The sequence below is a fragment of the Balearica regulorum genome, chromosome 10 (assembly GCF_011004875.1).
Source record: "Balearica regulorum gibbericeps isolate bBalReg1 chromosome 10, bBalReg1.pri, whole genome shotgun sequence".
NCBI lineage: Eukaryota > Metazoa > Chordata > Aves > Gruiformes > Gruidae > Balearica > Balearica regulorum.
The window spans coordinates 22414964-22434790 of record NC_046193.1 but is presented as its reverse complement, the minus strand read 5'-3'; the positions used below and the strand labels follow the sequence as shown (position 1 = coordinate 22434790).

Below are 19827 nucleotides of genomic sequence, written 5' to 3'. Positions count from 1 at the left end.
TTACATCAATAACAGTTATTTGTGTTTTGTGGAACAAAAAAAATTATAGCAAGCAATTAAAAAAATAATAATTTATTTTAATGGTATTTAAGAAACCTAATGCCCTTCTTGCAAATGTCAAAATTCCTTGGTCTCATTCTGCTGTGCAATTTTCAGTGGCATTTCTCATTGTTATCACATGTCTTTTCTGTGTACCAGTATTCAAGTTCACTCCTGAGAGGTACAGATTGAGAGCTGCTTTATCATACAGGAAGCTGTCAGAAGAAAACAAGAAAAAAGCACCAGCCCTGGCTTAGCAACTGATCTTTGGAACATGTTGAAGCTCCAGTGTTCCCTCCCATCCACCTTGAAAACAGTCTCTAGGATGTTGCATGAAGTTATTCCCAAAATCTTGTCTTTTAGCTGTTACTAAAACCACACATGCTTCCTTGGTGGAATAGACAATCAGAGTGTTATTTAACTGCAATTTAACTACTCGAGAAAATTGTATTCGTTAGGTATGTGCTTAAGGTCTGAAAAGCTATGGAGAGCTCCCTGAACAAGTGTCTGGTGTGGAAAAGAGGGAGCTGTCCCAAGGTAAGAAGGAAGCACATGTGCGGGAACCACAGTAGCAAGGTTTCCTCAATCTGTTATCTTCCTCTAAGGGATTTTGTTCTCTGTTAGTTATTGGTGAATTATGGAATCTTCCAGAATAATCGTACGAAAGTTCCTCTCCAGCAGAAATATCAGTAGCTGCAAAAAGTGCCAGTTTAGGCACCATTGAGTCAACCCGAACAGGCACCATAAATAAATTTGGTTCACAAGAATGATTCAGGAATCTGCCTACGTTACCAATGTACGTAGGGTCAACAAACGTCTCCATTATCTGGCCGTTATGGAGGTGCTCCCTCACAGCTATAATATAGTTCGAATCCTTTGACGTCTGGGCCTGAATTCTTCTACGTGCCTCATTAAAGCCTAAAACTTCACCAGCATATTCACAAACAAATCTTCCTTTAGCTATGAATTCCAGAGTGCGAAGACCCCACCCTTTCTTCTCAGTCTTGAATACTTCAAGTCTGAATTGCAAACCCCTCTGAACAACCCTGTTTTGACAGGATTCACCGCACTGGCACATGGCATTGCATTCAAAAACAGGCCTGGCATACTCCTCCTCTTTGTCGGTAGGCTTGAGACACAAGCTGTTGTAATTTTCACCATGGCAAAGACATGAGCACACATGAACCACGCAGGAGCTGGTGAGACAAGAACATCCAGGAAAGGTGATTTCAGTGGGGTCAACGTCTCCGTCTGCTCCAGCCACGTTGTCTGGGCTATACTGTGGAGAGAACAACAGTCAAATCCTTGTCACGTTCAACGCTTCTTTCCACAGAGACTATTGGACTTTCAAGAAGTCTGCGTTTGCCAACAACTGATCTCTGAACATGGGGATCTGAAATCACAAACAATTCCTTTTCCTGTAAACGTCTAACTACAATTCTAACTTTTCTAAAACGTTTTAAGGAATGCAAACCAGATATTGCATATAGACTGAAAAAAGAATCAATAGTCTGCTAGTGACTGGATTTCTCAAAACAGTCTACTAGACAGAAAAAAATTTCTTAGCAGGAAAAACATGGCAGCTAATTGGATCTAGTTTACTAGGTAAGATTTCATTTAAAGACTTACAGTCATTTCCCTCCCTGCAAAATGCTGACTAAGCTACTTACAAAGGTAGTCTATAGCTATTTTAATTCACAGAACTTCAAATGCCCATTTTTATTAAACACGAAGACCCTCTCAATTTATCTCTTCAATATGTTACATTCAAACTTGCTCCTGCTAATTCTGTTGCAAAGTGTTGCACTAGCATACCTCTACAGATGTAGAAAAAAGCTGAGCTAACTACTCTATTGTGAAGAAATGGTATTTGCTTCACCCTGAATTCTGTCTTCGGGAACAGATGTGGTTCAGTTCAAGCAACCCAAGTTGAAAATCAGGTTCTCAAAACTACACTAATGCCCCCAGCAGGTGAATGATTATAGAAGCATGAAGTGTTACAAAATAAAAGCTGATAGAAATCTTGCTGAATTTGAAAAATCAAAATATAAAACCAACATGTGTATTTTTACTTTCTTCTCAGCATTCAGCCTGCAAAGCTTTATTTAGAAACCTGGAGTATGTGCTATTCCTAAATATTACATTTTGTAGTAGCTTATGTCTGATAGCTTCTGGGTGTTGGGAAACATGCCAGTTTGTTCAGAAGTTTCTTTTTTCATAAACATCAGCTTTCTCAGTCATTTGGCTTTACTCAAACCCAAGTTTAACAGCCTCTTATCCGTTCCCATCTACTCCCATTCATTGACTACAGGCTTTCCTATTTCTGTTAAATATCAGCACACCCTGCAATTTAACAAGATCAGGGTCTGTTTGGATTCGATCTTTCTTTTTGTACCCCCAGACTTAATAGAAGCTACTTCATAAAGTCCCTCTAACGCCACTGAGGCAGGCAGTGAGGTGTACTTCCAGGAACCGCGTTAGGAACTTGCTGCAAGTAACAGACAGCAGAAACTGGGCTATCCCTGGGAAAGTATGAAAAAAAGCTTAAAGTATTGTTCTATATTACTTAATTATACCTTTCCTTGTAAACTGCTTCGGACAGTTGTGCGGCAGAGGCACCTGCCGAGCCTGTCAGGTTTTTATCCCACTCTAGTTCCAGCCTAGGGCCCACGCTAACGCCCTGCAGCGCAACAGCCTCATTCCTCCTAAAAGGTGACGTCTTAACCGCGCGATTACAATCTACAAAATGCCACACAGCGGGAGAAAACCTGTATATATAGGGAACTGAAGCGCACGGCGAAGGAAGAACACCTAAGGAGAGCAGTACCGAGGGCAGGGGCCGCCTGAGGGGACGGCGCCAGAACACCGGGTCCCTGAGGCGCGCCGGGCCCCGCTGGCCGCTTACTGCCTCCTGTGCCGTGCCCTCCCTGGGCGCGACCCCCGCTCCGGTTCCCGCGGGCGGCCGCGGCCCCCGGCCCTACCTGAAAGGCCGGCGGGGCCTCCCCGGGCGGCCACAGCCCCACCGCCACCGGCTCCAGCCCGCCGCTCAGGTCCGCCCCGGCCGCCATCGCCCAGCCCCGCCCCCTGGCCCTGCGGGGATTGGCTATCCGGGCCGAAGCCTCTCTTTGGTTGGGTGGGGGGAGTGACGTACCGCGTGTGGGCACGCAGGTGCTGTGGTAGCTTAGAGGGGCGGCGCGGGAGTAGGAGTCCGCCTGGTGTTGGCGGAGAGCCGCCATCTTGTCTCGCCGCTTCCTTCAGCGAGGCCGGGTCGGTGCTGGGCCGCTCGCTGCGGAGGGGCCGGGCGGTGTGGGGAGCTCCGCGTCCCCCCGTGCGATGGGGCTGTCCTTGGTCAGGGCTGGGGGAAGACGGTGTGGCTGCCACCGTGGGTCACTCCCTCCGATGGAGCTGCCCCTCCAGAAACCGGTGCGGCTTTGTGTGATGCATGTGAAAGTGCTCAAACCTGAGTAATTATAAATGTTAATTACAAACTACTGAGTTATTTCTTCACGTGACTAAGTCCTTGCTTATTTTGAAGTTATTTAGAGTTTGGCTTAGCTGTTTTGATTGCTTTTGTGGATTTTTAAAAAATTCTTCCTGGCTAGTTTACACTTTTAATTAACCTTTTATATATATATTTAAAATAATGTGTTTTGTAAGTTATCTTTTTTGTCATGTGAGTGGGAAGTCTTGTGCTCAAATTCTGCTGGGTGTAGCTGGGCTGTGGGCACAGTGGGCACCTCCTGTCTGGGGATGGAAAAGGGTTTGGCAGGTTTTGTACCTCCAGGAATGCAGAGCAAGGCCCTGATCTTCGCCTTAGCTACTGTGTCAGGAGATAATTCAGTCAAATTAAGTTTCTGGATGAAGGGAGGTAGGGACCCGTGGAACCAAGCTCTGGCTTGATCTGGGAGGTGTTGCCAGTGCTGTAGGTGATGTTCTAAAGCAATCATGACAAAATCACTTCTGGGCAGCGTGATCCTAAGATAAGAGTAGAGCAGTCATGATTGGTCTTGCCTTTTCTCTTCTCTGTGAAGAGCAAACTGAGCTGTGACAAGGAACAAGGACTCAGACTTGTGTTCTTTGGATGCTGGTGGTCCCGTTAGCTTTTGTATTTGCCCCATGGATCAGTTGTTTTGGGGCCTAAGGTTGAGGAAACTCTTAAGCATCTTTTCACCTCCTTTTTCCCTTTGCGTGAACCATGTGTTTTCCTTTTGAAATAGTTATCATGTCCAGAAATCAGCTCCTCTAACTCAGAAGTCCCTGGAGCATGCTCTGTGCCCCTCCAACAGGGTATTATTTGTGTCTCTCTTCCCCAGCGATGGTTACTGATGTGATTTTCCTCTTTCTGCAACATCCAGGAAATGGAAAGAGTCTTCACCTATTGTGTCCCCTTCTTCCTGCCTGTGAAGAGGAGCTGAACCACACCAGGAGAGGTACAGGTGAGACTGGATGGTGAAGTCCGTGTTCATGGGTTGGACAGTGAATGGGGATGGCAGAATTGATAGGAAAATAACAAATGGGTTTTGTTAGGATTGAACGTAGCCTCTAAGAGAAGGGAAGGTATGGAAGAGGAACTCCTGGAGGTTGGTGCCTCCCAGTATCTGGCCAGTGTAATTTTGAGGAAGACTTTGATCACTTTAAAGCTTGCATCAGTGTATGCTGCTATGAATGTAGAGGAAATGTACCTGTAGCATCAGTGCTGTATAACTGAATGGAATGAAGATGGTGGAAGGCTTTGAATATGCACTGCTTGTCACTCAGCAGTACAGCTGCTTCCCACGGATGCCTCTGAGCCCTGCCTTCTTGGGGTTGATGCTTTCATCTTTTTGAGCATTTCTCAGCATGAGGTAGGTGGTAGATCAGTTTTCTGAGATATCTGCAATCACTCAACATTTCAGCATCTATTAAAATACACTTTGTTTTTGTAGTTTAGGGCTTTCTGTTATTACCAAATTGACCTTTAGATCAAGACGCACATAATTTGGCTGCTAATCCTTAGTGCCAGATGGAATTCTTTTCCATTTTTAAAAGACAGAAGTAATGAGTCATTACTCTGTAGTAAAAGAAACAGATTGCTTACATGTACAGGAGACAGGGTTTTGGAAATCAGCAAAAGGTCATGGAAAATCCAGTGTTGCCCTCCTCCTTCTCCCACCCAGGGCTTCTATTGTATTGAACTACGGAGGAGTTGAACTGTTGAGATGTCCAAGTTGGGTGAAAAATTGATGAAATCTCGTTTTAATTTGTTATGTAAAATTGTTGTTGAAAGAAAGCTTAAAATGGAGCTGAAAGAGTAAACTGTATGTAAACTTTGTGATGCTGAACTAAGGCACCTGGTGCAGCTGTAAATTTCTTTTGCAACACACTATGCTGTCTCTAGGATGAGACTTTATGAATCATTTTTCTTTGATACATTATGTGCATTTAGCTGTTGTTTTTTCTCCCTATATAAATCTTTCTTCTTGTTAATCATTTTTATGACTGTTCTCTGCAGTTTCTGTTTTCTTAATATCCATCTGATAATTGGAGTTTGGAAGGTTAACTGTGCCTAGAACAGTGAGTTCATTTGAGACCTGTCTTCACTTTTTTTTTTTTTTTTGTGGCTGATACTATATGTTGTAACAAGGTGGTGGAGCTCAGGGATGTGTGTATGAACCTGTGACTCATCAGACTGCAAGTGAAGGAGCTGTGCTCAGGAAACTGGGCATAATCTGAGTCTAGAAGAAATTAGAGATAAAGCTTCTTGTCTTTTCTGGTAGGCAGAAGGCCCTGGAATCAAGGAAGCTTTTTCAAAGAGATTTCTTTCTAATGTCAGTGTGGTGGAAGCTAAGAAATCTCAAGTGATTAATACGTAATGCTGTGATCTCGCGTATTTGTGGTGTCCTCATCAGTAGTGTTGGTTGGAAGGGAACTCTGGTGCTCTGGTGCAACCCTTTCTTTAACTGGGAGTGTTGCCACTTGATCAGGTCAGCTGTGGCTTTTTTGAACTGACTTCTGAAAAACTCAAGGCCTGAGATTTCACAGTCTCTCTGGGTACTGGTTTCAGGGCTCTACCAGCCTCCTAGTGGGAGTTTTCTGAAAATGTCAAACCTGAACTTCCCTAGCTGCAGGTTTTTGCCTTTATGCCTTATTTATCACTACTGAGAGGAGTTTGACTCTGTTATCTTTGTAATTACTCTTAATAGCGTTCTGATAGATTACCCCATAGCGTTCTCCTTGCTGGAATAAACAAGTATATGTCTCTCACATTTTTCTTATTGGTCATATGCTTAGTCTCCTGATCATCTTGGTAGCCTTTTGCAGGAGCATTGCCAATTTTTATACGTATCTTTTGAGCTGGAGGGCTTACAGCTGGCCACAGCTTGCCTTGCTGCCTCCTCATGCCAAGTAGAGAGCATTAATAACTTCCTGGATCTGTGTTGCCCCTTGTGTAGCCTGGCGTGAGGTTTGCCTTATTTGCAAAGAGAGTGCACTTTGGGCTTATTTGCAGCTTGGCTTCCGTTGTAACCCCTGAGGTTGTCTTTGATGGGATTGCCACTTGGTCAGTCTTCAGTGCATTGGTGTATGGGGATACTCTGCCCCAGGAATACTCTTGTACTTGTGTTTTGTTTGTCTGGACCATTGGAGTGTTTTCTGCCTCAGACTTGCCTTAAGTTACTCCAAGTTAGTAGGCCATGCAAGTTAACTCTGAATTCCATAGCGTAAAAAGTTGTTTGCTGCCTGCAGCAGAAAGATGTGATCAGAAGGCGGCCTTTCACTAAAAGTCTGTTTGAAGGTTCCCTCAGCTTCCTGTTTTCCTATGGAACTGATCTCTGGAAGAATAAGGTATTCCTTTTAAGCATTTTATTTTACATTGCACATGGTTTCTGTCTGACTTTTGTTCTGAATAGGCTATTCAGTTCTCACATATTTAAACTTGCTATTTTACTTCAAAAGGAAGTACGTCTCCTCTGTGATACACCGGAGATGTTTCCTGCAGGAGACCTAAAATGCTTCTTAAGTCATGGCACTGAACGCGGACGGTCTGAAGGGACTTCAGTCTATCATTCCCAGGTTGAGAGTTTAGCTGCCGTACCCATGCTCTCTTTAAGGTTGTGTCTTCTTCCTTCTGCAGCTAATCTTAGATGCTTTTTTTTATTATTCCCTTCCTTACAGACTATTCTCTTTGTGTTGCTCTTTTTCTCATGTCAGGTTTAAATTTTCCTTTGATTTGCCCTTCATTTCTGGATAATCATCGCCATCAGGTTAGTGGGCATGTACTCTCTATCCTTCTGCCAGTCCATTGTGCGTCTATTAGAATATTGATTTGCAGAGAGTAAAGTATAAAAAATCAATATTCCATTAAGTGGAGCAGAGTGACAATGTTCTAAGGCTAGTCAAGTTCAAAGACTAGTGTCTAGACAAAGGTGGTGGTTTTTTTCCCCATGTGGCCTTGGCTAGGCAGATAAGATAAAACGTATGCATCCTGTTAGGGTTTTGTTCACATGCGTTCATGGCTGGAATACTCATTACAAACGACCAAATTTTAAAAAGTGTTGATAATGCAAAAAGGTCCTTTGATTTATTATGACACTTGCACTCAATTGTTTTTAGCTAATGTAAACCTCAGAACAGTAGAATATGCATGTTCTGCAATATATTTAGGCAGGATATACAGACATGAGCAGTCTGATATTGCATACCAGGGTCTTAAGTGCTCAGCAAATTCTGGAAAGACCAGGTGTAAAGATTCCTACCACAGACAGGTGATAAATGCAGCTCCCTTGCCTGTCCTTTTGTTCTCTGCACAGCAGTCTTCCATTTGAAGATGGGGATCAAAACATACGTATTTTTCTACTTCCTACTTTTGAACCATTCTCAGTGAAACAAGTCCACAGTTACTTTGTGTTACTCCTACTTTAGTATTATTCGTATACATCTGACTGACCACAGATATTATTCCCCCACCATGCACTGGATTGCTGTTACTATCTTTAAAAAAAATAAATACATGAATACTTTCTACTAATTGCTTGGCTAGGAAACCAGGCTTTGTTCATTTACAACTGAATTCATTTATGCTTTATAGCTTGTAAAAGTACATTAAAGTACTTTATGGGCTGAGAATTTGAAATGATGAGAGACTGCAGTCTTCGCAGTGAGTCTACTGTGGTGTGGTGCCGTGGAGTTGGGCTGGCACGCTGCCTGCTTTTTGCAAGGCTGAGCTCATTATCTGTGGGTCACACCTGGCCCTCACTAAGTTTGGAAGCAGGACTTCTGAGGGTCAGTCCTGAGCCTGGGGCTCCTGCCTGGTGAAACTGTCTCCTGCTGTGTGCTAATGAGCTGGCTAAATCTGCTGTAAGTAAATGGTTGCTGGAATGAAATCTCTGGTAATGATGTTTGTAGATCCAAAGGAGGAGAAGTTGAAGATCAGTTTATTTAAGTATGCCTTAGCTGTGCAGAGAAGACTGACCTTGGAAAATGCTGTGTTTGAATAACATAGTTTATCAAAATATCTCCAAGTGCTTTGCAGAGATAGATGAACTTTGTTTCCTTTCTTGTACAGATAAGAAAACTGACGCAGAAACACATGAAATGAGTTAACCAGTGGTTGAGCTATTGTTCTTAGTTATCACAAAGCTTTGCATTTCATCTGTCATCATATGTTGCTCTTGCAGCATCGCGTAGATAATATGGACCGTAAATCTTTTTGCCAATACACACACTCACAAAGTCTTGACTTTTGTATGAGTATAAAAAGTTATATAACTTAACATTTTGTCACATCCTCAGATGTAAACAAAGCAAGTTTAGAACAACGGGAACAATTCAGATCTCACCAGGCAAATTGCTTCCTGATTAATAGCAATGTATTTCCATGAAAATTAGTCTCAGGATGTATTTCAGTTAAATAAATTCACACCTGTAAAGTATTTTGGCCTGACAGAGTAGGTGAGCCACTTGCAAAGACTAGATGGATCACCTATCTGCTGGCTGAAATTATAATAATGTTTTGCAGGGAATCTCTCCTGTGTATATTACCCTACTTTTGTTACTAGAGGATGCTATGTAACAGCATTCCAGTGTCCTGGTTTTGGCTGAGATTAGAGTTAATTTTCTTACTGGTAGTTGATGTGATGCTGTGTGTTAGATTTAGTGTGAGAATGATGTTGATAACATACGGATGTTCTTAGTTGTTGCTAGTAGTTGTAGTGTCTACACTAAGTCAAGGACTTTTCAGCTTCTCATGCCCTGCCAGGTGCAGAAGCAGCTGGGAAAGCACAGCCAGGACAGCTGACCCAGACTGGCCATGGCGATATTCCCTGCCACGTCACGTCATGTGCCAGATATAATGGGGGAAGGTAGCCAGGAGGCAGGTTCGCTGTTTGGAAACAGACTGGGCGTCGGGTTGTTTGGGGTTTTTTCTGCATGTGGTGAGCAATTGCATTTGTGCATCATTCATTTTGTTATTGTTACTATTATTATTCTCTTTCGTTATCCTATTAAACTGCCTTTGTCTCAACCCACAAATTTTCTTCCATTCTCTCCCCCATCCCCTTGGGGGAGGAGGGGTGAGCAAGCGGCTGCCTGGTGCTTAGTTACCCGCTGGGGTTAAACCATGACATCCAGTTAAATAGATTTCTGTGTAACAATATTTTTTCAAAAGACACTCATTGCTAAGTGAGACATGGAATTGCCTTGCAGACTGAAGGAATTTCTTCCCTTTCAAGTGCACATCAAATTTATTCTGTGCTTCCCATCTGCCTTGTATGCAAAAACTTCATTTGACATCGGTGACCTCTGGCAAGCCCTATGTAGATAAGGAAAATGTATTTGTACACCATTCAGGTACTTTATGGACCACATATGTAACAGATAGTTTCAACCGACTGAAACCAGTGCTTCAAATTGATGTATTAGTACTGTAGTGTTCTTAGCAAACTCCTGCTGCAGAATTTGGTTCACAGTTTCACTTAATGTGCTGCTGCTTCTCAACAGTTTGCCAAAGACAGAGCTAGCTCTCACAGGAAATGAGTAAATGAAGCTGAGAGAGATTTGCTGGGCTGCCTTTCACCAAAGTGGTTGTGCAGTTCCTTTGATCTTTGCCTATAGAGGCTAGTTCAGTTTATGGTTAATGTGGCACAGTAGCTTTTGCATTTTTAATAGGCTGTGCTTTTAGTGTCTTCAGTGTCAGATGTATTTGACTGGAGTTGGAGTTGCTGTGTTCACCCAGCAAGTGTTTTCCTGGCTGTTCAGGTGGATATGTCGTTTGTGACCCCCATGTATCATGGAACACACAGCTGAAGCCAGACTGAGGTCAAGCTTCAATTTTCTGTTACAGCTGACAGTGACAATGGCATCTTGTCACTGTGGGCTGCAGCTTGTTGGAAGCTCACTGGTTTGGTGTGCATAGAGCAGTCATGAAGGTGGTTGTGATCGATGTGCTCGTGGTTATAAAGGTGTGTATCCGGTGTCAGGGTAGGGTTAGCTGCTGCTCAGAAAGTCACTGATAGCTTTGCATAGCTGGGTTTTGAGGGGTATCTAAAGTTTATTTCAGGGATACATGTCTTAGCCTTTACATTGCATGTTTATGTATAGCAAGCAATACTGACCTTTTGTGCTCTGAGGCGTGGCTGGTCACTGCCGAGGTTCATACAGCACACTGTCAGGAAAGGTTCATGATGCAAGGATCTTCGGATTTCTTTTGTTTCATGAAGATGTATTCCCCTACTATTAAGGATACTCCCCTGACCCCACTTTGTTTTTCTTTGAGACACAACTTTCTAATCCCTGGTTATGATAATTAGATCATAGAAAAGGACTGTTTAACTGCATCTGGTTTTCTCCAGGTCTACTTTAGGCTGTTCTGTTGAGTAAGGATCCCAGATAACGGATGAGATTGTACACTCACTTTCCCTCCTCCTCCCTTCCCTCAGAATCTCTATTGCTTCTGGAAACCTTCATGACTTTGACTGCCTCATCTCCATACACCGTAAAATATGTTGTAATGAAAATTTCTTATAATCAAGTCTTTTTTTTTTTTTTTTGCTTCCTTAGGTTCTTGCTCTTCATTTCTCATTGCTAGTGTGACCTGGTGCGTGTAAATATTCTTGTTGGAGTGGTTCTTTTCAGTGGCTTACTGTCAATTCTGTTGTGTGTTGTACTGATTCAGGGTGTCTTTAGGCACACGTGCTGTGCATCAGCCATATTTCCAGTCAGCGTGAGCCCAAAATCAACATAGGCGTAGACAGAAATGTACAGTTTCATCTTGGCAAACACTGTGGTGATCTTCCAAGCTGTAAAAGATGAGCGTGCAAAGGCTGTTGTGCTGAAGTTGAAATGAACACAGTGCACTCTGAGAGACCGTAGTGTTAATCAAGTTTTATCTTGCTGGTTAATATCTCCCGAGAATTGTTGGAATGAAAGTCATCTAAAAATGCACATAAGCTAAGGCTGATGGAAAACTATACTGGTCTGTGAATAAAATAGAAGATTAAGTGAAATAATTTTTATCTTCAGCAAATGTTGGGTCAGAAATGATGATTGTGGAACAAGTCCTTCCAGTTCTTGTCACACACAGCGTCTTGGTCTGCAGCCTTTCCTATATTAAATGATTTGACAGTAATAAAAATGGGTTATTTTCTTTATTTTTCAAGCAATATTTGCTTAATATATACAGAGTTTTCAACCTGATTATTCTGTACTATTTATGCTTCCAAAACATTTTATTTTGCATTTTTTTTTGTATTTGCATTGTTGAGAAAGATGTGTTGCAAGAGAATAAAAAAATCCCTTACCTTATCTTGCTTCTCCATAACTGTACTGTAATTTAAGTGAAATCCATAATTTTTCCTTGTTGGTATGACAACAGAAAACATAAAGGTGAAATTAGAATAAAAATGTAGATCAATGTTAACTGTATGTGCTGTAGCAGTTAAATAAATCATTTAATGATTATAGAATAATAATTCAGTGTGGCATGCAGTCAAACAAAATGCTTTTAAGAGGGGAGGAGCAGCATAAAGAAAGAATTATGTGTGTTTAATGTAGTATTTCACTGTGATAGTAAATCAATTCCCTTCATCAAACTATATGAACAAATTTATGAGTATGTATGTATCTAGGGCAATTAATAAGTCATCTTGTATAGGACTAAGATATCTAGTTTTGCACTGTAACCTTTAAAAACAATTTATCTCTAAGGCATAATGCTTAAAACTTTGTAAATGTTACTTCTAAAGAAAACTTCGGAAGAAAAAAAAGATAAATAATGCCTTATTAAAAAAAAAAGTTAGTTTACATAGCACTCCAGTTGCTTAGAATTTAATTGCCTTTAAAAGTTATTAATTTTGATGTAATCTCTCAAATTTTATCATAATGTTCTCTGTAACACTATTTCTGTATGTTTTATGAAATGAAAATTTTCACGTAGCTCTCAGTCTTTCTCAATGCTTTACAATCAAGTGCAATCCCAATAACTGGGAGCCTTGAGAAATGGTCTAATTCGGTACTGTTAAGCATGTGCAAGTCTCATGTGACAGCATTGTGTGTGCAAACTCACAGGAGGCATGACCTCCTGGATGCCTAGGGAGTGAATCAGCAAAGGGGATCTCTCTTCAAGCCTCAGCCACTAGGTCTTCCTCAGAAGCCCTTGAAGCTTCTCTCTAAGTTCTTCAGAGCCGGGACCATGAATGTGTACTGTGGAGTGATGCTGTGGAATGATGCGTGCAGGTTCTGAAGCAGAAAAAAAAAGGGAGTAAAAAAAAAAGGGAAGAATTGGAACTGAGCTGTACCTGAGCAAGTAAAAATTAATTTTCTGTACAGTACTTTAAAGATACGAAGAATCTGTCTAGATGTCATCTTGTTCTTGGTGGTTACATTAGTAATACTGCAGGTAACTGGATTGATAGAGGGTTCAGAAATTACTTGCCTAGTGAGAGTCTAGCTAGAGAAACAATATTACATGAAATTTTTCGGGGACATACAGAGACAAATTAAGTGTTCTTTTTTGGAAAGAAGCTGAAATCACCACCATCACTTGATATTTTGAACATCATTAGCTATCCTATGCTTTGTGGCAAGTTAATTGCCCCTTCTGGGGAGTAGGGACAGCAGCTACCAGTATGAGAGGGGAAGAACAGGGATTGTTTGATAAGGTCAGCAATGTTGGTCTTAACCATCTGTAGCACTGTGAAAAGGACATGTTTTGAATATGTTTCTAAGTCATCTCCAGCCTGCTGTCATCCTTGTTTGTTGCAACATTGACTACTTGGAAGTGCTCATCCATATAAAATGAGCTGACTACAATGGGGTTGTGTGCTGTACAAGCCAGTTACATATATTCCAACAGTGCTGTTGTCAGTGAGAGCCTGGGTACAGGTGTTGAAAGCAGGTTCCTGGGCTTCGCTACCACACTGCAGTGTGGGGCAGTTCTGGGTGCTGAAGGAGCCCTATGCGATACTTCAGTTTTGGCAGAGGGCAGCAGTTCACATAGTCCAACACTAAACACGGGGAAATAAATACGTGCTTACCTGCTTCAGGGGATAATAAATGGGCAATGGAGGGAAGGAGGACAGGGTCACATGCCTGGGTCTGGCTCCAGTTCGCTGGGAGAACAGGCTGTAAAGAAGCAGCAGTGAATCCCTTTTGTGTGAAACAAAAATGAAAGAAAAGGCATTGGTATCAGAAGGCAATATTACCCAGTTAAGGAGAGAGAAAACTTGACAGATCTTGTGTGATCTGGCAGGTCAGATAGTTTGGGAGCTGGTTAGAGGATCTTAGGAACAAGATTTTAACACGACACCTGGCAACTGTATGATTCTCTCTGTTGGCCCCCTCATCGCAATGTAAGGCTTTTGAGGTGGAAAGAGAAGAAAGAAGGAGTTTTGCTGTATGAAGGTTGCTTTACATATGTTTATATAGGTCAGTATTATTTTTTTGAGGCACAACAGGCATGTAATCTGTGAGCGTGTTCTTCTCTCTTTACCCTGGTGAAAGAAGCGCGAGGGAAGTAGAAGCCCAGTAGCAGCTGGATTCTGGTTGCTTTCAACTCAAGTATGGCATAACCTTAATCAACCACGATGCACGTTTAAAAATCCCCAAAGAAGAAAAGATTTAAAAAAAAAAGAAAAAGTTGACAGTTGCAGCAGAGCATTGTGATTTTGTAGGATCCACAGTGGATACCACAAAGAGGAAATGTTCATTGCATTGAGATAATTTGTCATCAGTGAGGCAGGATTGTAGCCTTTAAAAATTTTCAGTTCACTAAAATGCAATGAAAAATGCTCAGTTCACAGGATACAAACTGAAAAGAAAATTGCAGCAGTGCTTAGCCAGTATATTCGAAACAATAGTAGTATCTAACGGAAAGGCATAAGGCAGGGGATAAGTGTAACTTTTTTTTTAAGCAGGCTTATATTTAAACACTTAACCACACAAGTTTTTAATCCATTTATTAATATTAAAAATCAGCCAGCTTTTACTGGAACAGAGCACTGCAATGGTTCCCTCATTTTCCATCAGTCCTAAAGCTGAAGTAAACTTTTGCAAGTGTGTGTATACTCATGCTCGCTTGCAGTTTTGTTGTGGTTGCTATGGTGATGGTGCAAACTGGAGACCGAGGTTTTCAGCGGTTTCAATTAGGTGCAAATGGCTTACCTCTAAAGACGCCCAAATGTAAGGATTAAAAGCAACCAGCAGATCTTTAGTGTTTCCTTTGAAGAAGGAAATAGCCCTCAGGAGCTGAATAGCTGAAGGAACTGGTGCATCCATAACGGTAAACCTTTCCTTCCCTTGCACCAGACTACCCGTGGGCTGCTTCCTCTGGGAAGTGATGGAGCTTTCCCCACTAATTAGCTTGTCAAGCTCAGTGAAGAGAAAGAGTAGCCAGCCTGCTTGTTTAGACAAAGTCCTTAGCTTAGCTGTGCTGTGTGGTCACAGAGTTTTTGTTATCCATCTTCAGTACCAGCTTGAATCTCTTCCCTGGAGAGAGCTTCACTGGGGTAAGTGAGTGTTTGAAGAAATAATTCAGGTTAGGTTAAAAGCACAAACAGGTCTTTGCATGCTTCCACGCTCTGGGATCCCATGGATTAAGAGTTCCCCATGGGTGTTCTCCAGCTCTAGTAAGGATCTCGCAGCAGGCATTACCAGATGTACAAATCAAATCGAAAAATACAAATGTGAAGATCCCAATGTGATGCTGGGGAGTCTCCATGTAGGAAGCTAACTTTTTAGGAATTTATCACTAAACATCGTTAATCCTGTCTTTGCTGCTAACCTTCATGAAGCATATCCTTTGCATACAGCCCACATCACAAACTGCTGAGTAGGCAAGGTGAAGGAGTGAAAGCGGTTCCTGTTTGAAAAACAATTGAGCCGCTGTGGAAGTAGTCTGCTCTGATTTTATGTTAGTATTAATTGGATTTAATGTCATTTGGCTCTCTTGTTTTAAAGAGTTTGGAGAAGCAAAGAGAAAGTTACATAGTTAAGCTATTTCATGAATGACAAAGGAATTAGCATCTTCCTCAGAAGTATTATTTAACTGGCAGCGTCTACAAACTAGTACCTGATAGATCTGTTTGGGGTATTACATTTAACAACAGTATTTCCCAAATGTGACATCATGTTTTCAGTCATGACTTGTTTTTTTCACCTTTCCTCCCAACTTGTCTAAGTGCTTCTTGGTTGATGGTTGTTTCTCTCTTATCACGTGGCTGCAGGTAAGATGCTTGCCTTCTCAGAGGGCAAACCATGAACTAATTTGAACGCAGTGGATTTAAAAGCTGTAATTAGTTTTCATGTCCGCATATTTTTTTAATCTTAGAAATGAAGAAAATTATTTGGCTGCAGCTAGTATTCCTGGTGCCATGGCAGTTTTGATAGAGATCAGGATGTTTCTAGAATGAATTTAGGGATGGTTTAAAAAGCCTCCAGCCCAAGCAAATGAACTAAGCGGAGAAACTTCCATCTGTATCATATTCTATGACTCTATTTAGGGGCAGGGGAAGTGAAGACTGACTGTCCAGTCTCAACCTTTACGTAGACCATCTAGCATAGTACGGTCTTCAGTTCCTCTGCTTGTCACCAGAGTGCAAATACTGTTATAAATATTGTAATACAGATTAGCGAAATAATTATTTGTACTAACATTCTTGCTGATTTTCCTTATATTCTTACTGATAATTTTGGCATGCCTAATAAGATGATAAGTACCGAAGGGAAGGCTAAAGTTCCTTCTTGGCCAGGCAACTTGTGGTATTGCTGTTGTGGACTAGTCTGCCCTGACAACGTTGCATGAGATGTGGAGAAAGTGAAAAGCAATCTGGCTTTCAAAGGATTGTTGGTGACCTTTAAATTAGGACTGGGAGTCTCATCATAAACTGCAACTGCAGGATACGTGACTTCCCTTTCCTTCTGAACTGAAAGGTTGTTTTCACTGAAATTACTACTTATTACAGAAAGGTCAAATTTGTATAACCACATCTCAAGTAAGTAGACAGTGACCTTGTTTATCTCGCCAGTTTGCAGCTTCATAATTCTGTGTGGTGTTTTGTTTGGTTGGGTTTTTTGGGGGTTTGTGTTTTTGTTTTGTTGTGGTGTTTTTTGTTTTTAAGATCATGCTGTTGTCATTCTTTCATAAGTTGCAAATAGACACATTTGATGGGCTAAACTTTCAACTGCTACAGACTGTTTCTGTTTGCTCAAATGGATTAATGGTAAATTACACTGGTGCAAGGTTTGGTGCTTTGTGAGAGTTGCTATTCAACTGCTCTTTGTCCCCGTCTCACTAGAAAACAATGCTCGAAGACTGTGTTATATGGGTGTTACTCTGCACGTGCTATTTGGCGTACCAAGACTTTCTGTGTCATGTACTGCAGAGTAACTTAAGTCCGCGTTGTACATTTTAGTTGATGACTTGCACATAGTTATAGAAATTATGGATAATGTTTATAAGAGCCCCCTAACTGCCACTGGATTTCAGTATGACTGAATTCTCAAATTGTTTAGGGACTTACTCTTAGACTAGATTTTACAGCTCTGAGTTATATACATAATGAACCTCTTTTCCCAAGGCTTGATAAAGGTATTTAGAAACTCAAATCAGAAGGTTCCCGTCCTATAGGAGCATCACCATCTTTGGGAAGGAGCTCGCTCTTGCAAAACTGGAGCAGAAGTCACTCTTCTTCCCAACTTAAGCAGGTGACTGTGTGTGCACATTCTCCCTCTGTAATATCTCTGTTAAAATACGTACTGATTTTCAGGGAGACTTGCATTTCAATCCTTGTTTTGTGTGTATCGAAAAATTTTAGCCACTGGAACATTATGGACTGTGTGTGTGTAGAGGAGGAAGGGATCTGCAGCAGAGGGTGAGACATCTTGAGTACCAGACTAGCCTAGTAGATGTGGAAACTAGAGTTAGGAACATGAGGATATTAGTATGGACAGTGTTACTGCCAGTGGGTGGTGATGTCTCTTCATACTTGTTACTGAATTGTTTCTTTAGATGGTGGCTGTCAGACTTTGAATCCTGATAATGTTTTCTGGAGCTGTTACTTGCAATACTTTGGTGGTCTCTTAGAGCTTGTGTTACAGGGAGTGTAAACATTGCACATCAGAAGCTGTTAGTAACAAGTTTCTCCTGCCTCTGCATTTCCAGTACGTGCAGGTGGCATTAGGCTGTACTGCTCTTTGTCTTTGCTGTATATTTTAGATTATGTTATTTATGATTTTATGTTCTTCAAAGGACCAAGAACTTTGAGACGTGTTTTTGCCCACAACTCTGCTGGCATTTTGATACTGTTTTAATCAAGTAGATAAAATCTTGAATTCAGGACAGTGGTTATGTGCTACTCCTACAAACTGGCTATAAAAATCAGTTACTGTCTTGTGGAAAAATAAAGGATTTCAGACTATATTTAAACTTAGTAGGTTTTTTTTGGGTGTGTCTACCATTAAGTAAAATCTTGAGAGTCAGGGAAATAGGCTGGATATAGACTGCACTCTTCACCTAGAGCTTCAGTCTGTTTTTATTTGCCTAGTAAGATAAACATGTCTATATATAGGGGTTTTTTATATCTTCTAATGTCTTTTTAGTGTCAATTTATTCTTATACTTGTATAGAACTTAAATTGTTATCTAAATGTCTGCCAAGAGATGGCAGTGCAATGCTGCTCAATGAGATTAGGAAAATGTAGTAGCTATGACAATACAGAGCTTTCTTCCCTGAGGTTTTTGGTGGCCTCTCCTACAACAGACCGACATATTTATCAGCTTACTTCCTACATCCTATGAGTTGAGAAAATAAGCAGAAGTTATAAAGATTGCCTGCTTGGCAGTGCTCTGTTAATCTCTGTAAAGTTATATTTCCATCCTGCACACAGAGTAGATTTCTAAACTCTGCCCTGGTTTCTCGTTCAGTCTCCAAGAGAAATCCAAAGGCAACTCCTAGGCTGGCATCGTTTCCAGCTTATGTACAGCTGGTGTAGATCCCCTGGCAGTAGTGGTGCAACACTGATTTCTGTTAGCTATGGAATATTTAAAAAAAATAAAAATCTTAAACCCCCAAATATGAATCACCTTGTATTTCCACTAGGTACTGTATACATTCAAGTGAGGCAAGGCTTGTAGAAAGAGGTAATCTCTCTCATTTGTCAGAGTTACAAGAACAGACAAGCTTTCCGGTATGAAAGACGTCTCCAAATCTCTGTTGTGCGTTCAGACATTCTAGGCGCACTAGAACACAGAGTTGTTTATACTGAAAAACTTCTTTTTTGTCTTCCAAATGCCAAAGTGTTTCTTGGAAAAGGTGGGTGGGAGATCAGAGGGATAGCTGTGGAGGGAGTGCTCCATTTCACTGTTAATACCAAATGAACTTGAGACAATGTCTGAAAGAGGCTTCGTTGTTTTGTTTTCGTGGCTTGTGCCTGCATTTGACAGATGCATGTGCAGTCTGTGATAGTTTGTCAGTGCTTGTATCTCACTGTACCTCTAAGTGTAATTTAGTTCCTGATATCAGTTGGAGGCAATCTGTAGATTATCAACACCAGCATCCAAACAATTATAGAGTTCTGATTTAGAAAAGAAGCCCCTGAGGAGTGAGTGAAGCCTTGTGTTCATCTTCAGAATAAACACCATCACCTGACCTGAGCTAACTCACCATCAAACATCGTACTGCAGATTTCACATTGTCTGATTGTGCATTGCAATCTGTACCAATGACACTGGAGACTGGTCTTTGTGCTCCACTGTAATCCTGTTGCATTTGCTCCCTTGTCATTGCCTGTGAAAGGTTTAAATTCAAGCTGGAAATCTGTTCTTTGAGAATGTCCCCTATAAAACAAATATTTGTAGAGAAAACTCTTCAATTGATACCATTAATTGATAAAATCTGAGACTACTTCCATGACACTGGCACTAGACTGTGAAGTAGCCATAACTAAGCACTGTGTTCCTTCTTGTCCCTGTAAAAATATGTTTGGGTACCTCTGAAGAAAGATACAGTAAGAGCTTTAAAAAACAACCTTGTTTTACTAACACTCCAGTTGGTAGCAGTGTTCCTTAGCTTTTCTGCTTAAGGATACCATTCTAACCCCAAACATTCTCATGCATTTTGCTCCCTTACTAATGTGTCTCTAACAGTTTAAGCATAGAAGTAACCCTTCTTCTGACCTGCTTCGGTTGTAGGTGATGAATTCTGACATCAGGTCAGCGAGTTTCAGGTGTCACCTTGCTCAGGAAAGAGCCTCAGCCTGAGCAGCAGTAGAGTTTGTGGTGGGGGAATTAGGCAGCTCCAGGAACCTCTCATCCACCAGG

The 19827-nt window shown here is 41.4% G+C and overlaps 1 protein-coding gene and 1 long non-coding RNA gene across 7 annotated transcripts in view; one reads left to right on the top strand and one right to left on the bottom strand.

The window, feature by feature from the left end:
- Window positions 1-56: 56 nt before the first annotated feature.
- On the bottom strand, window positions 57-3122 carry LOC104635093 (histone-lysine N-methyltransferase SETMAR). Its single transcript, XM_075762504.1, has 2 exons — window positions 3021-3122; window positions 57-1318 (listed from the first exon to the last, which is right to left on the bottom strand). Exons 1-2 carry the CDS (start codon window positions 3105-3107, stop codon window positions 521-523), a joined length of 885 nt encoding a protein of 294 aa, XP_075618619.1. The 5' UTR covers window positions 3108-3122; the 3' UTR covers window positions 57-520.
- Window positions 3123-3127: 5 nt separating this feature from the next.
- Window positions 3128-19827, top strand: part of LOC142603190 (uncharacterized) — a 246655-nt gene continuing 229955 nt past the window's right edge. For 5 of the 6 annotated variants that reach the window (XR_012837070.1, XR_012837069.1, XR_012837074.1 and 2 more), the window contains exons 1-2: window positions 3128-3462; window positions 4395-4475. This is a non-coding gene — a long non-coding RNA (uncharacterized LOC142603190). The remainder of the gene's footprint in view (window positions 3463-4394; window positions 4476-19827) is intronic. The other variant, XR_012837073.1, reaches the window with a different exon arrangement.

What these genes read in the sequence shown, in the direction of transcription:
- LOC104635093 (XM_075762504.1), bottom strand. Translation starts at nt 3,107, where the DNA reads ATGGCGGCCGGGGCGGACCTGAGCGGCGGGCTGGAGCCGGTGGCGGTG. An exon ending in AGGCCCCGCCGGCCTTTCAG is followed by an intron (nt 1,319 to 3,020) that starts GTAGGGCCGGGG and finishes TTCTCTCCACAG; the next exon opens with TATAGCCCAGACAACGTGGC.